Source organism: Ambystoma mexicanum, chromosome 6q (assembly GCF_040938575.1).
Source record: "Ambystoma mexicanum isolate Mex_15411 chromosome 6q, UKY_AmexF1_1, whole genome shotgun sequence".
Taxonomy (NCBI): domain Eukaryota; kingdom Metazoa; phylum Chordata; class Amphibia; order Caudata; family Ambystomatidae; genus Ambystoma; species Ambystoma mexicanum.
The window spans coordinates 446,645,182-446,662,628 of NC_090937.1; the positions used below are offsets into that span (position 1 = coordinate 446,645,182).

The window sequence follows — 17,447 nt, forward strand, 5'->3', positions numbered from 1 at the left end:
GAAAGACCATATGCAAATGAGGCTTGGTCCCACCCTTAAAGGGGTACTCCAGCTCAAACTGCTAAATCACATCCCTTCTGCACAAGACCACAAACTTCACCAGACATGTTTCGGCCTCATTGGGCGTCATCAGTGAGGAGTAGATTGGGTCTCAAGTTGCCTGCCTGAAGGACATGGTTCCATGGTATCCAGTGATATTGTCACCAAGGAAAAGGTCACTAGGAGGCAACATTTAACCAAATGTGCACTCTGAAGGAAATCAGTTACTTTCCCTAAATATCCTAGGCCTGACGTTTAAAATAGTAAAATACACCAGTCCTAGAATATGTTGGGGAAGGCTTTTTAGGGATCAGGAAAAGAAACGCCTCACTGGCAACCTTTTCCTGGTGATATTTTGACATAGAACCGATTCCATATGTGAAGACTTTTAGACCTACAAGTCATCCAGCCTGTCCTGTTTAGCCAGTGGTAATTGCACAGATGCAGCTGAACGGTTTCCTATACCTAAGGAAGGCAAAACTATGATGCAATGCAATGGAGTGGTGGGAAGGGGGCCATGGTGGGTAGTGATGAAACACAGTGTTTTTTAAAAGACGCCCTAAACTTGCAGGCAACAGGCATGCAATTACTGGCAAAGGGAGAACTTTTTCTAGTCACTGTGATCCATATACATAAGAACTTTAGATATAAAGATTGCTGCTTCGCATAAGTGAAATCTTATGCGGGAATGGTCTGGCTCCTTCTGCTTTAAGTCAACGATGGCCATGTCTGTGGGACTGTGGAAGGATGGTACAGACCTCCAGGACACATTGGAAACTTTAAGGAAGATATTTCGAATAAACTCTCTAACAATCTAAAAAACTCTTCCCAAATACTTTTACTAGGGGACATGAACTTAGGCTTCAACAACCCGAAAGTCTCCCACGCCACAAGAGTGTCTAACATACTAATCGAACTAGGCCTTACCCAGAGAGTACTACACCCTACTCACAACAAAGGCAGAATACTTGACTGGGTGGCAGATTACAATTGCAATGCCTATATCCTAGCCATAGATCACCAGATTTGGACAGACCACCACCTGATAACCTTTTCCTTAGCTACTGAAAACCCCATCTCCACGCCAATAGTGTTAACACCATCAATATCACCTGCAATAACCTACTGCCCGTCATCCTCCCCACACACACTCAACGCACTCCCCGAAAGTATGGGGCCTGATGCATTAGTCAAAGAGTATAATAAAATCATGTCTTCATCTCTTGACTCAATAGCACCTCTTAAAATGAGAAAAAGCAAGCCAAAAGCCCATCTCAACTCATGGTACACTCCCCACTTGAAAACATTATGAACTAAAAAAAGACAATGTGAGGTCTCTTGGAGATTACTACCATCTGAGGAAAACAAGACATACCTCGGCACTATAACCGCCCTCTACAAAAACGAAATACTTCTAGCTAAACAGGAAACTTACAATGTCTAGAATACTACAGGCTAAATCAAGCACAAAAGAGCTTTTTGTTATTTTGAAAGTGTTAGAAGCTCCTATCCCAGTGCAGATAACTGCATAAAAGACAAACTATGGTGCTCTAACATACAGCAAGCACTTGCTAACAAAGTTATGACCCTTCAGTCTAAAATTGCCAAGAAAAAATCCTCTCTAACCAGCACCACGCTACCCACCACCACCCTTGCGCCTACAAATAATATTGCCGATCCTCTGCGTTTCAAGTTTCCCAAAGTTACTATATTTGAAAAAGAAAAAACTATTCTCTCACTCAAACCCACAAACTGGGTGATCAATGCCCGGCACAACTAAAAAAGGATGCAGCCAGAGACCTGGCCCCTTTCATTACTAAACTCATTAAGGCCGCCTTCTCATCAGGCATGATCCCAACCAACCTTAAAGAATCATGGGTCCTACCTCTACTTAAAAAACAGACACTTGACCCAGCCATACCTACCAATTACCGGTCGATCACCACAGTGCCTTTTCTCTTGAAAATTATTGATAAAATGGCCTTCTCACAAATACAAAAACATCTTGAATCTAACCTCTTACTAGGAGCACGCCAGTCAGGTTTCCCGCCCAAACATGGGAATGAAACAGCCTTAATAGACCTGAAGGCTCAGATAGATGAACTTGGGGACAATGGAAAATCGGCCCTTCTGGTTCTCCTAGACCTCTCGGCTGCATTCGACCTTGTGGACCACAGGGTCTTATGCAACCATCTGGACTCCGCGGCCCTCTTCTCGGCAGATGTCATAGCATGGATACAATCTTTTCTAAATAATCGAACTATGAGAGTCTTCTCCCCCTCAGCAGCCGCAGATCCTATCCCTATCACTTGCGGTGTACCCGAGGGTTCATGTGTCTCACCCACTCTATACAATATCTTCACAAAGCCCCTTTTCGATGATCTGGATCATCTTGGTATCACCTACACTAACTATGCAGATGATACTCAGATCATCCTACCACTTACTGGGAATTATGACAAGGATTTGGCCTTAGTGAATAGGGTATATCTCATCGTCCAGGCATGGATGTCTACACACGGTCTATGCCTGAATGATGACAAGACTGAGACCATCATCCTGGGCACAACTTCAACTCTCAATAAACGGTGTCCTAACTACGCGGCCTTCAATATTGACAATAACATCATTACTATCACTAAGGAGGTGAAAACCTCCTACCTACCTACCTGGACGCCACCATGTCCTTCAGCAAGCAAGTAAACACCATGGCCTCGGCCACAGCTTATACTTGCAAACTGATCAGAGCAGGTAAACCCTTTTTATCCAACAATAGCAGCATTACCCCGGCTAGAGCGCTTATTTTATCTAAGCTTGATTACTGTAATGCATTGTACATAGGAGCCAACAAACAAACCATCAATAAAATCCAATTCCTTCAGAACAATGCCTTGAGAGCAGCACTTGGAATTGCCAGGAGAGAACACATTTCTCAGATTAGAAGAGATAACAATTGGCTCTCCACCCAGGACAACATTAATTTAAAAGCTGCCTCACTTACAAACAAATGGCTGGACAACGCTGCACCTCACTATTTGACTGAAAGACTTATCAGAAAACCCTCTACAAGAACTACTAGGCTATCTAATACTAACTTCCCTCAAGCCCCTAGATTCAAGCTATCCAGAGTCGGCGGTAATAGCTTCACAGTTAAGGCAATCCAACTCTGGAACTCCTTACCCCCACCACTAAGAGCAGACCAACCCTACCTGAACTTCCGCCAAAAACTAATAAGATGGCTTAAAGAATCTGATAAATAAAGCCTGCTTTTGAAACAAATAATTGATCCTTTCCGCTGCTACCTTGTATATAACTGTATATTATTAGCCTTTTCACCTATTATTCTAAATGAATTCCTGTCTAGCCTGTGTCAAGGATCACTCTCCTAATCATGTCATGTTGCTCCATAACCTAGCTTGAGGTATGCATAATTATACCGGCTGCTTGGACGCCGCTGTTGCTCTGCATTCGACTTAGATTTATGCATAACTATAACTTTTGTCCTGATATACTCTGTTTACCTCCACCTGTGCTCTACCTATTCTGCTCCAATCACATGCACTGTATCTTATTGTATTATGTATCATACTGTACTGTATTTTGTCATTGTGTAACCAAGCTTCAAGTTGTCTTATGCTATGCGCCCTGATGCCCACGGGTCTGGTGTGCAATATAAATAATAAAACAAACAAACACCTTGCACATTTTAAAAGGCACTGCTGTACTGCTGTACTTCCTCACTATCATCACATCACTGTTTAAAAAACAGTAACAACATACATAGATTTCTACATTAGTGTCTCCTTCTAGCAATCACTAAATATGCCATACCTTTCATGCCCGTTTTCATTCCACTCAGCCCTTGCTGTGTCACTGGTCGGTCTGTAACTTTTATTTGGGCCGACAGAACCCCTCCGGCACCTGAAGGACCACCACGAGTACCAGGTCTTGCTGTTCCCGGAGGCATCTAGATGAATAAAACAAGACACAAATACTAATATTTATCACAAAATCAGATGGTTTGCTTCAAAATGTGGCTACATCCATTACACAAACGACTGCTTCTAACCTCAAGCAATATGATAATACCCAGAGTCCAGCTGCAAGGCTATGCAAATGTCCACTAACCCCAAGGTGTGGGCCCATTTAAACAGCTTTGTTTCGTTGGCCGATTGCCGCACTTCTCTTGATCTGTCCTCCTCCCTATCCGGCACATCATTAAAAATTCTCCTGCAATAATAGTTAAACCATCAACTGCCACGAATACTTTAGTACTACTAGGAATGTGTTAGTTACAGGTAGCTGTGCATATATATTGATCACTGTAACAAACTCTTTGCCCACTCTCCCACTAATCTCTAAATACCTGCCCTCAGATCTAGCTTTGATGCTAATGTCCCCAATTGAAGATGTTTCTTAACCAATACCCCTACTCATCTAGATCCCCGAACAAACCGAGCAAGGAAAATTGTTTTACACAGTTTTCGTCGAATAAACTGCCATTCAGTGCACACAAGGTGTGTCTCTGGAATGAGAACTAAATCCAGACCAATGCACAGCAAGTATTGAATCACTGCCCCTCTTGATTTTATCCCAAAAGCCATTCACGTTCCATGATAAGCATTTAAGGCATACTGTTTCCATTTACCAGTCATATATAAAGAATCCCTAGGATACCTCTCATATTTCTCGAAACGTATGCACTGGGGTGTCTCCCTCATTAACAGAAATTGTATATTGTGGTAATTTAACAATAACAAAACCACTCCCCCCATCTTGCTCAACCTTATATTTCCAAATCCCAAGAAGCATCTGTCGCCCCAACATCATCATTCAATTTCTCACCCTCCCAATGTCAACTTTTGTAGACAAAGTAACCCAAAGTAGCGTATATTGATTGCCCCATTCCCAGCCTGTCTTGTCAGACCAATTCACATCAATAAAAGATCAGCATTTGCAGAGTTCTCCCCGTAGACTCCATGTTGCATTGGCCCTGAAATGTCTGAGTCAAAGGAACACAAATTTCTTTGCAAGTTTAGGGAGCCGTCATCATCAACAGCAATTCTTCCCACTGAGGCCTCAGTCTGCTGTTTTTCAGGTGTCCCACTCTTCCTGCATATTCCGTCTTTCCAGCTCATTATTGTGGTTTTCATAAGTACACAGGCCGCTTGTTTGCGTCCCTCTGACAATCCTCAGGCAGACTCAGATATAGATGGGTGTGTTAAAAAAAATTAGCTCTGCCCTGAAACAGGATTGTAAGCCTTGCTGGAAAAAGTAGCATCTATTTAATCTCCCTTCATCTGAGTTCTATTTTAAAGGCTCAGGGGTTGATATTAAGATTGGACAAGCAGGAGCTATACGCAGCTCCTGGGTATCGAGCATTAACCAGTGACCAGGAGATATCATGGCAGGACAAAGAGCTAGTACATAGTGTTCAGCAAATCTAACTTCCACATAACATGCACAAATATGATTGTGTCCATTATTTAGTACCCCTTATGCTTTAAATGTTGTATAGATGTGTCATAATGCTTAGTTATAGATTGTCCCAAATGCCCAAAGCAAATTTCACATAGGAGTGGTTGCTCTGCATCTGTTGGTCTGGTGAGTTAAAAGTAGATCCTGAAAGCTGTTGCTGTCAAGCTAAATAGGCTCCTCAAGGCTACACGCAGGAGCTAAATAGCTCCCAGCTCCCCTCCATTTTGAACCATCTAGGCTTCATAAATCTGCTGCTGACTTTGTATCACTGTAGTGTAACCTGGCCACAGAAAAATGTTCAATACATCTCCCATCAAGGACCTGTGTCCTCTGGATTTTGGAAGAAATACATCCCGGTCAATTAAGTCAAAGAAGTGGGCTACCACCACCCTTGGGGGCAACCCCAGTAGGGGTGACCTCAATGGGACCTTGTGTGTACTCTCTACAGAGGAAACAATAGGTAAACCTTTCTCACCTAATTGTTCCACAAGCCACATTTCTAGAAAACGTTCCACAGAAGCACTTTCAATATATTCCGGTAGTCTCACAATTCTTATGTTTTTGCGCTGAGACTGTCTTTTGGCATCTTTCACCCGCTCTTCCAGCCACAGAATTGTGAGGTTAATTTTTCCAAATTGTTCCATATCTCATGAGGTTATATCATTGGCTAAGAGACAACATGCAGATGTGCAGATTCAGCAACCCTCTCATTTTGCTGAACTCCAATCTATACCGCTGAATACCCCAGCTCTAATACAGTGCATCTGGCTACTTGCTGCTAATATCACATACTGGTGCAAGGAATTCTGGAGTTAAACTGGCACGGGTTAACACCTTGGATCCTTCCTGCATCCTCTACATTTCACAATATGACAGCATCCTTTGCTAGGACAAGACTAGTGAAACCTCACCAGGTGTAATCACCCAAGCAGACTAGAGTCAGGCCTTGAGCCTTGAAGCCTACGCCACATGGACCAGGCTAGGTGAGCATGGGGTCTTTGCATTAGCAGCCCAAAGAGGGTTTCTCCTTGAAACATGATTTATTTGCCCTCCCTGAAATACTTAACACTTAAGGAAAGGGTGTGTATGTAGCTGGCTTTACCACTAGCCCTCCTTCCATGGCTTGCTCCATGTCAGGTGTTTGCATTATAAATTAATTAAACTAGAACAAACAGGTGGAGCAAAGGTCTTTTCGCAGAAACTGTGGAGGAACAGGGGAGGAGGAATAAACACATTCTTTCCTGGGACATCTCTGCCACAGGACCTCTGTTATTATGATCCCAGATTCAAACCACCTGTCAGGCCTATTTCCGACCTATAGCTCTCTTCAATCAAACATTTCTTCTCTATCTCCGATGTCAAATATCCATTTTGTATCTTGCCCTACAGTGCATTCTACAGGTTTGTGGCTGTATAATTGCCAGACAAGCAACCTGCACAGCATAAATTAACTATATTAAGATCAGCGAAGAATGTATAAATAGGCATATTTACAGCACCATCTTACAGTCATTATTTTCTTCCAATAGGCAATTGTTTTTAGAGATTAGATATTTTGTACCAAAATGTGTTACATCAATACAGTTGGAGGTTTGATGCGAATGACACATATCATTTGTCTGGTTCTTCACAGACTCCAAAGAGTGCAACAGCTCAAGCCAGCATTCAACTATTCAGGAAAGTCAATCCTGGAGAATTAAGGTGCACATCTCCTCCAGGTCAAACTCTATCAGACCAAGATATTTATAAGCAAATGATACAAACATTAGAAAATATTTCAGTCCTACATTTTATTGAAAAACAAATAACGCTACAAGCAAACTTATTTTTTGTTTACTTACACTTGTTCCAAGTCGGGCACCTGTTGGTGGGGGCCGCAGCGCAGAGGGTGGCCTGCCTGAAGGCCCTGCACCTCCTCTGGTAGTTGGACGAGCTGATGTGGGTCTGGAGTTGGTGGCCATGCTCAGTTAGGTTTCTAAAAACACAAGTTTCGAGTCAGTTGTCTGCCTTTTTGTGAAAGAGGACTTATTATAGCCATATGCTTTCATATATTTGACCTCCCTGAGCATTAAAACCGGAATCACATTTTGTCTGCCCATTAGAATAATCCACCTGCCCACTTAAAAATTAATTAGTTGCAGTTATAACTGTACTTCCCTAGGCTGATTACCTGGCCCAGTGAGAGCACCAAAGGACTCGTATGAAGGATGAAATTTACTATAACACTTTTCCAAAAACTGCTGCTACCACCAGATCATGATTTTAATTTTGACAAGACTTAAGCTGGGTGTTGAATGCAGCAGTTGCGTGTTTCATATTTCTAAAATATGATAAGATAAGAAAATGTGAACATTTAGCCATTGTACATTGAAGAAATTTCCAATAAGAATCCACATCATAGCTGTCAAATTGATCCATTCAGACAGTCGTGGCCTTTACGCTTGCCACACTGAGGATTCTGGGAGTGTTTCACTTTTCCTTAGTTATAAAGATTTGCCCTAGAGCAAGCATGCAGAGTGCTGGTGACTAAATGATAGGACTGGCTGAAAGTGACCGTCATGGGATGAGGCCAGTTGACAGCTTTGTTAGACCACAAAACTCCCAAATTTGTCCTAGCGTAAAGACATGCAGAGAATATGTAGGGATTGTGATGAATCCCTCGATGTCGTCACTTCTCCCTAGGAAGGGGGACGTTTCCCATGGGGCCAGGGAGGTGAGGCAGCTACCTGATAGTCCCCCTGGGGCTGGTACTCAGTGGGAAGATCCCATGCCTGGGGATCCCATCTCTGGGAGGAGGGAGGCCTGTTGAGGGAGAATTAGGTATAAACACCATCATGCTGTCAGACATGAGTCACCCATTCCTACGTATAGGACTCAGATGCCCCATCCAGGCGAGACCCGATGCACAGAGCAAAGCCAGTGTGATGGAGCTGCTGAGAACCGAATGTGAGGGGTCAGAAATGTGAGGCAGACAACATTTAGATGTTTTCTCAGTTTGTTCCATTTTATTAAATTATACATTTCATCAAACGCCTCACTATCCCTACCCTAATGAGGATTCCCCTACCTATCAAAACTAAAGGAAAACTCTCTAACACAGGATTTCCGGCCCTCACACTTAAGCATTAAAACACAAGAAAATATATGGCAATTCACAACAAATCTTCACAATGACATTTCTAATATATTCACAGTCTCTCTTCCCCAGGTTTCCGGTGTGGTTGAGTTACAAAGTACAACAAAAAGAAACAAGGAAATTCATGTTTCCAACAAAGTTCTAATTCAGTTCTTGTCTCCACTTTATCAAAAGAAAGTTCCATTAACCAATGTTCAACCAACAGAAAGATTTCTCTCCTTTCTTGAGTAATCATTTCCACTTCATCAAGTAGCATCAATGAGGTTCTGGGTCCCAATGTTTTGCCACAACACAGTTCCTTGTCAGATTCAAAGAAACAACTTCTGGCAAGGTAAAATGAATCATACCTTTTTGGCAGCACTTCTTAAGTCTCTTTATAACATTAGGAATTACAGTACATATCTTTGTCAGGATGACTCCACAGCCCCACTGCTTCTACCTGGGTAACCCTCATACCAAGTTAACTTATGTAAAGGATTCACCATACGGGTTTACTCTCCTGCCCCATAGTGTTTCACATTCACTGGTCATCTGAAGTTTTAAATCTACTGACAACCAAGGGTTTAATTACAGCTTCAACAGTTGGCAATTTTGTGACTTTTATCAACTTTCCAGAAAAGACAATTTTCACATTAGTGCACCTCAACACCGCCATGTAGGCACATCACTCTTCCTCTGAAACTTCACCTTTCAGAAGGGCAGCCTCGTTGTCATCCTTATCTTTCTGCCACATCAACAACCAACATTGCCTTTAACTCATTAACTGCTAAGCGCCCCCCCCCCCCAGTCCAGGGTCTTTTTTGGGGATTTTGGTATGGCGCCATTCAATCCCTTGTAACTTTGTTACATGTGATATCTCGGCCAAATTTGGCCCCTTTTCTTCCCACATGTAGGCGGTCATAACGGAATCCTAGTTTGCTGTATGAGGGTGAGAGAAAATAACTTAAAAGGGAGAACATTTTTTTTTCTTCAGAAAATGCCAATAAAATTATTTACAGAGAAGCCTGTGGTTTTTTCCTTGTAAGAGCTAGGAACAAATGGTTTGCTGTGCTTAATTCGCCATTTTCCAGGCTTTCAAGAACAGGTTGAGTGGAAACCAGAAAAACATACTTTTATATGGTTACCATCCATTTTGTGAGAGGTAGGTGAATTTGCCCATTTTTTTCCAATAAGACATGCATGGAGGGAATGAAAGAGGAGGGTAGGAAAGCTGAATGGGAAGACAGAAAGGCATACATTTCTGAAAAGTAGACAAAAATTCCAAGTTTAGGAAGGGGTGATTTGCGCAGGTCAGGCAACAACTATGTAGGGAAAAAATGTGCATAGTTTGGGGAAAAATTGGAAAAATGACAGATAAAAAAGGTATGTGATGAACATGGTTGGCCCGGTAAGGCAATGGGTTCTGTGAATTGCGAGAAAAGCAATGCCCTGCTACATTCCCCCGACTCTTCCAGTTAGGAAATCACACATTTTTTGTAATGTTTCACAAAACAAGCAATACCACAAGCCAAAAACGGAGCCATGGTACACAGGTTTTCTTTGCTTAAGGCCTAAACAGACGTATTTAGCATGTGTAAATAAGGAAGACAAATGTGGTGAGGAATGGCAAACATACATTTTTTGAAAGGGCACAGGCAGACCTTTTGAAGGGTAGGTGACTTGTGTAGGTTACAAAAGTGTATAGTGCCTAAAGCAGCAACTAAATGTAGGTCACATTTGGGAAATGAAAGGGTTGTGTGACTAAGTGCAGCAGCAAATGTATGAAAACGTTATGAAAACCACGGCAACACAACAAATGTCCTACCTTCCTGCATTCCCACAGGTGTACCGGCGAAAACAGTACCTCACATGTGTGGGTGCACCTACCTGGGCACAAAGGGAAAAAGCTAAACCACTGGTAACCCAAAGTCTTTCGGCAGAGCAGATTTTGCTCTTGTGGACAACCTACAGATTTGGGTCTAGGATGTTGCAGCCACCAAGGAAAACAGAAATCCCATGCATTTCCAAAAAGAAGACACCCCTGGGAATCCACAGAGGTCTGACTTGCGCAAATCGCTCCAGAATGTATTACCCACAAGCCCTGGCAAAGTCTGAAATTTGGCAAAATAACCCACAATCTTCACCCCTGCTTACCCACCAAAACATGCCGCCAACAACACATGTCCTACCTTCCCGCGTTTCCACAGGTGTCCCAGCAAAAACAGTACCCCACATGTGTGGGTGAACCTACCGGGACGCAAAGGGAAAAGGCTAAACCACTGGTAACCCCAAGTGTTTTGGCAGAGCAGATTTTACGGGAATTTGCTCTTGTGGACAACCTACAGATTTGGTCCTCGGCTGTTGCAGCCACCAAGGAAAACAGGGAACCCCATGCATTTCTGAAAAGAAGGCACCCGTGGGAACCCACAGAGGTCTGACTTGCGCGAAATGCCCCAGAATGTATTACACACAAGCCCCAGCAAAGTTGCAAATTTAGGAATAAAAGCACAATGTTCAGATATTTCCCAACTGGAAACTACTGAAACACGCCGCCAACACCACATGTCCTACCTTTCCATATTCCCACAGGTGTCCGGATGAAAACAGTGCCTTACATGTCTGGGTGCACCTACCTGGGTGGGAAAGAAAACGTGTTGACCGTCCACAAGTCCAACGGCAGTCCCAGGGGGCCCCAGCAGGGTCCCCGTCCGTTCCCCAAGGGAAATTCTGTAATGTTGCCTAGCCAGAGCTCCAGGATGGTCGGGGGTGATGTCCCTGGCCTCGGGTGGCTGTCCCTCATGTGGGTTGACCGTCCACAAGTCCAGCAGTGCTTTCAGGGAGTCTCGCAGGCTCCTCGTTCTTTCCCAGAGGGAGAAGGTGTAACACAACCCAGCCAGAGTTCAAGGATGGTCAGGGGTGATGTCCCAGGCTTTGGGCACCCATCACCCATGTGGTTCGAGCATCCCCAAGCCCAGCCTGGAGCTCTGGCTTGGCTGTGTTACAGCTTCTACATCCGGGAAAGGTCGGGGAACCCTCCTGGGGCTCCTGGAACCGCTGCTGGGCTTGGGTATGGTCAAACCACATGGGAGACAGCCGCCCAATGCCAGGGACATCACCCCCGACCATCCTGGAGCACTGGCTCGACTGCGTTACAAAATTTTACTCCAAGAAGGGAGGGGGACCCTGCCGGGGCTCCCTGGGACTGCTGCTGCACTTGGGGATAGTCAGCCCACATTGGAGATAGCGGCCTAAGTCCAGGGACATTACCCCTGACTTTCCTGGAGCTCTGGCCGGCCTTCTTTACAGTTTCTCCTTCCGGGAAAGGTCGGGGACCCTGCTGGGGCTCCCTGGAAATGCTACTGGGCTTGGGGATGGTCAAACCACATGGGAGACAGCCGCCCAAGGCGAGGGACATCAACCCCAACCATCCTGGAGCGCTGGTGGGCTGCGTAACAGAATTTCCCTCGGGGGAGGTAAGGGTGCAGCTTTTCCCCACCAGGAAGCCCCTGGTGTGCCAATACCTCCCTAAAGGGAAAAGCTAGGTGATGTCCCCGGCCTTGGACATCCCTTTACCATGTGGGTGTACCGTCCCCAAGCAAAGCGGCAGCTCCAGGGAGTCACAGCAGGGTCCCCTTCCTTGCCCCCAAGGGAAATTCTGTAACGCAGCCCAGCCAGCGCTCCAAGATGGTCGGGGTGATGTCCCTGGCCTTGGGCAGCTGTCTCCCATGTGTTTTTTTTTAACTTTATTTTTGGATTTTTCAACAGTTACAAAACAACCACACCCACATTGGGGCGTGTTCCCCTTGCCCCTCCTGAACCCCCCCCCCCTCAAACCCCAGAACTTTCTCTCTCTCGGTCCGTTAGGTTGGTGATGCGTTGTTTCATCCTCCACATGCCTCCGTGAGTGCGTTGGCTTTAGTTATTGGGTTAGTTAAGTCCTGGTGTCTTGGGTACTGTGCCTTTCTGGCGAGGATGATGTGTTTTCGTCAGCATCGTTTATCAGGTATGTCACAAGCGGGCCCCAGATATCCGGGGGGGGGGCGTGCGTGTTGGGGCAGTGTCTTGATGAAGTTGATGCAGTAGAGAATGTCTTTTCGCCAGTTTGTAATCATCGGCGCTGGTCCTCGGCCCCATGACATGGCTATCCTTCTACGCGCCAGCGTTAACAAAATCGCCGCTAGTTTCCTCACAGCTGGCGAGAGCTGCTTTGTCATCCCGAGTAGCGCTACTGTCGGAATTGGCTGTGTTTCCTCTCCTATGATTGCAGATGTTATTTGAAAGACCTGGGTCCAGAATGGTGTCAATTTAGGGCAGTCCCATGCTAAGTGTATGAAATCAGCCGTGAGGCGACCACATCTTTCACACTTTGCGGGTATATCTGGTTGTTGCCTGTTCTTTTTAGCAGGGGTAAAGTACATCTGGTGCAGAAAATTTTAATGGATTAACTTAAGACGTGAATTAAGTGCGATTTTTTGTGTTTGTGGCAGGATATATGTCCAATCTTCATCTGGGATTATGAATTGGAGGGAGTTCTCCCATCTTGTTTGGCAGGCATTGTGTCTGTTAGGATGGATTTGTAAATGGACAAAACTAGTTTGCCTTCTCCTTGTGCCTGGATCACATTATGCAGTAGTTGCCACGTTGGGGGTTGCTGTGGAAAGGAGGGGAATTTCGCGTGTAGCCTGTAACGGGTTCTGAAGTATAGTAACTTGTCTAGGGGGGTGTCACCTCCTCTTTCTGTTGCTTGTTGAGGCGTAATAAAAGATCCTTCACAGAATAGAACTCCCAGAGTGTTTATCTGTAGCTTTTCCACCCATTGGTGAAATACCTTTTCGGAGGTCAGAGGGATCCCGGGTATGAATTTTATCGGGAGGAGAGGTGAGTATCTCACTTGGACTTTGTATTTTTGTGCAAGCTTCTTCCAGATCCCATAGGTCGCAAGGACCACATTCAAAGTGTTAGCAGGTACCGGGAGCTGACTAATGATAACCGCTCTCAGCAAGTTGCCAGGGCACGCTCAATCTGCACGTGTGGTCTGATCCAGTGAATTGCGTACCAGTGGCTGAGGAACTGTGCCTGGGCCGCCCAGAAATATCTCTCTAAGTCAGGAAGGGCTAGCCCTCCGCTGGATACTGGGAATGTCAGTGTTAAGTGGGCGACTCTGGCCCGCTTACCAGCCCAGAGTAGCTCGAGGACCATGCTTTTTGCTTTCTTTAAGAAGGATTGTGGGATCAGAATGGGGATGTTAACGAAAAGGTATAATAGTTTCGGCAGGATCACCATTTTAACTAGTGAGGCTCTTCCCCATAGGGTCAGCGGCAGAGACTTCCAGCGGTTCACCTTCTCTTGCAGTGTTTTTAATACTGCTTCGTAGTTGTCTTGGAATATGTTGTGGTAGCTTAGTGACATCAGTATCCCTAGGTATCGCACTCGCGAGGTCTCCCAAGCGAAGTGGTAATCATCGGTGAAAGCTCTGGTCGCTGGGGTGAGTGGGAATATGACAGATTTAGTGTGATCAATTTTTAACCCGGATAGTGCTCCAAATCTAATTACTTCCCTCATGACAGGGCTTAGGTTTTCACTGGGGTCACGAATGAATAGTGCTACGTCGTCTGCATAGAGGGATATAATCAGCCTATGTGGGCCGATGTTGATTCCTCTGTGGAGTTGCTGGGCACGAAGATTCAACGCCAGGGGTTCCATAACCAATGCGAATATTAGCGCTGACAGTGGGCAACCCTGTCTGGTGCCCCGTTGTAGTTGGATAGTGGAAGATCTCGCTGAACCTACCAATATGTTTGCTTGGGGGTTTTTATAAAGCAGGGAGACTAGTTTAATGAAACGTGCACCTAGACCCAGCTGGGAGAGCACTGCAAACAGGAAGGGCCATTCCACCGAATCGAAGGCCTATTCGGCATCGAGCAGTACAGCGACAGCCTGATGAGAGGGGTCGAGGGCTTCAATAATTCCGAATAGCCTCCTGATACCAAATGTCGTATTGCGGCTGGGCACAAAACCTGCCTGATCCGCAAGCACGAGGGCCGGCATCAGTGGAAGCAGCCTATTTGTGAGTATTTTTGCTAGTATCTTGTTATCGAGGTTTAGAAGAGATATGGGCCTATAAGATGCGCATTCTTCTGGGGGTTTGCCAGCCTTATGTAATAAAATGATGTTGGCTTTGCGGGAGGACTGTGGGAGGGATCCCTTGTCTAGTGCCTCTCCATACACCTCAGCTAGGAGGGGGGCTAAGGTGTTGGCATAAGCTTTATAGAATTCTCCCGTCAGGCTGTCAGGACCAGAGGCTTTGGTATTTGGAAGGGTTTTGATGGCTTCTACTATTTCCTCTGGAGTGATGGGTTCGTTCAGGGGTTCACGCAGGTCTCTCTCTACCCAGTAGAGTTCGGTGTCATCGAGGTATCTTTTAAGGGTGTCAGTGTCTGAGTTGTGTTTAGAGGAATACAGGTTCTGGTAAAAGGTTTTGAATTCTTCGAATATTTCTTCGTCTGTGTGTACTGGTTCTAATCCTTTCGATTGTCGTCCGCTTCTTGTCGGCGTTGAGTAGTCTTGCCCGGAGGGCCCCAGGCTTTTGGCCCTTGCTGTATTGACGAACTTGGCTGCGAGACCTTCTTCTCACGAACTCAGTTGCAACTTAAGGAAGGAAGGGGACAAGAGTGAACATCGGGCACATTGAACTCTTTGAGCTTGATACTTACCAATCCCGCCTGGGACTTCAGAGTCAATGCTTACCGGAACTCTCCCAATGCCTTCAAACCAGTGAAGTAACTGGTATCTACGCGCCCCTGCAAGACACACAGGATGGAGAGCTCATCTTTTACAAACATAAGGTGAGGTTACTAAGGGGATATCAGAGGTGATTAGTGGGGTAGAGCGAGAACAGTTGGGAGGCCATCACTAAAACCCACAGGTGGCTAATCCCTGTCTCCACTTGCAGGAAAATACTTCTTCGGGTCCAGCAGACAAGACTAGGCGGGCCAGTCCAGACAGTCATCTCTGCACTACGCATCACGTTGACGGAGACGGCAGCTGTCCGGGTCCGATCGACACCTCTGTGGGGTCCAGGTGAGCGTAACACCTACAAGACCAAGTGTTCGCTTGAGAACTACAAGACAAAATCTCTTAATTCCTAGAGACTAATATGGGCACAGTGGAATCTATGGGCACGATTTGGGAAGCGCTGAAGTGCTACATTAGAGGCGTTTGCTTGGCAAAGGAAAACGGCATCCTTAAGTTGATCCGACAGGAACTGGCCTCTAGCGAGGACCAGTTAAAACTCCTTGAACTCACAATCGCCACCACGAACGACCCTCAGTCCCAAGCAGACCTTAAAGAGGAGCTGAAAACGTTCAGATCTACAGCGGAGCGGGAACTAAAATTCCTAGCCGAAACAGCCAAGTTCATCTTTGCCAATTTCTGAGGTGAACTGAATACGCGGGTCTATATTGTTGATATAACTTGTAAACTCATTAAGTTCTTCTCTTGTGCCTTGCCAAATACCGAATATATCATCTATATAACGCACCCATGTTTTCAATTTGTTCTGCCATTCAGGTTTTTGCAAGATATGGGTCGTCTCGAATTGGTACATAAACGCATTAGCGTAAGCTGGTGCCATTGTTGCTCCCATGGCTGTTCCGGAAGTTTGGATGTAAAATTCATTCTTCTAAATCCACCTATAATGCATTATTATGTGTGTAGTACTAACCTGGCTCTGACGAAGGATACAATCCGAAATGCATTAGCCAGATGGGTTTTCTGTTTTGCCTCAATTGAGATAATTAGCTTTTTTGGTGAAGTTTAACCAATTAAGCACAATTTTTTTATGAGCTTTATAAACACAGCAATTGAAAAATTAAAAAATATACACATCTGTGAATTACGATTGAAGTTGGATTTTATTAACTGAATAACGATCACAAAAGAAATCGATTAACCCTTAGTGGGAATCAAGGGTGTGCGGCCCACACCGAAGGCACTTTTGCCTCGGTCTCTTTTTCTCCAGCCCCAATGTCGAGCCCATTGATGTTCTTTTTCAGGCAGTAGGTGCGTCTCTTGGATCATGGCTATATCAATGTCATGTCTTTTCAGGTATTGGAGGATCTTTCTTGTTTTTGACGGGAGGTTACCACCCCTAATGTTCCACGTGGCGACTTTGAATTATATGTTTGGCATGCTGGTTTAAGCTGGTGTTGTTACCTGCAAGTTGAGAGGCTGCCGGGTGTTGTTGAAAGCTTCTACTACTGGGTATGGGAGGTTCCCATGGTGGTCGAGAGAGAGGGCATGGTGCTGCCAGGTGGGTCGGTTCGGGCGGGTTGTCCGGAGGTGTAAACCCATTTCCCTTCTTCAATTTCCTTCCTTACACGGACAACCCCCAACTCGTCTGTTTGTACATTAGAACAGGGTACGAACCGCAACAGTGCGTGTCCGTTACCTGGCTTCCCACCCATCAACAATGAACAATTGAGGTGTCTTTTGCTGTGCAAGGGGCGCTAGGGGCTTCCCAGACTGCACGGCCTCGGAGTGGAACACTCCTATGTTTATTATGGTAGAATTGCTGCGATTTGTGCACGATTCTTGTGCCTTTGGTCCAGAGTTTGTTATGTTGGGTTTCTGTGGGATCTTTCCCTCTTCGCCTGTGCTTGGTTGGGGTTCGGCCCCGGGCAGCCTGCTCGGTCCAGGAATGTGTTTGCTTCCTCTGGTGTTTGGAAGAAGTGGACTTTACCACCGTGCTGGATTCTCAGCCGAGCTGGAAAGAGCATAGAATAGGATATTTGATTGACGTTAAGCCTTTGTTTGA

General features: G+C 45.3%; 1 protein-coding gene across 1 annotated transcript in view; it reads right to left on the reverse strand.

The window, feature by feature from the left end:
- The window catches only part of IFT74 (intraflagellar transport 74), a 1,698,810-nt gene that overhangs the window by 1,596,855 nt on the left and 84,508 nt on the right, over positions 1-17,447 (reverse strand). Inside the window, exons 2-3 of the mRNA XM_069630923.1 lie at positions 7,359-7,492; positions 3,871-4,006 (exon numbers count right to left, since the gene is read on the reverse strand). Coding sequence (XP_069487024.1) covers positions 3,871-4,006; positions 7,359-7,478 — 256 coding nt within the window. The 5' untranslated portion in view covers positions 7,479-7,492. The remainder of the gene's footprint in view (positions 1-3,870; positions 4,007-7,358; positions 7,493-17,447) is intronic.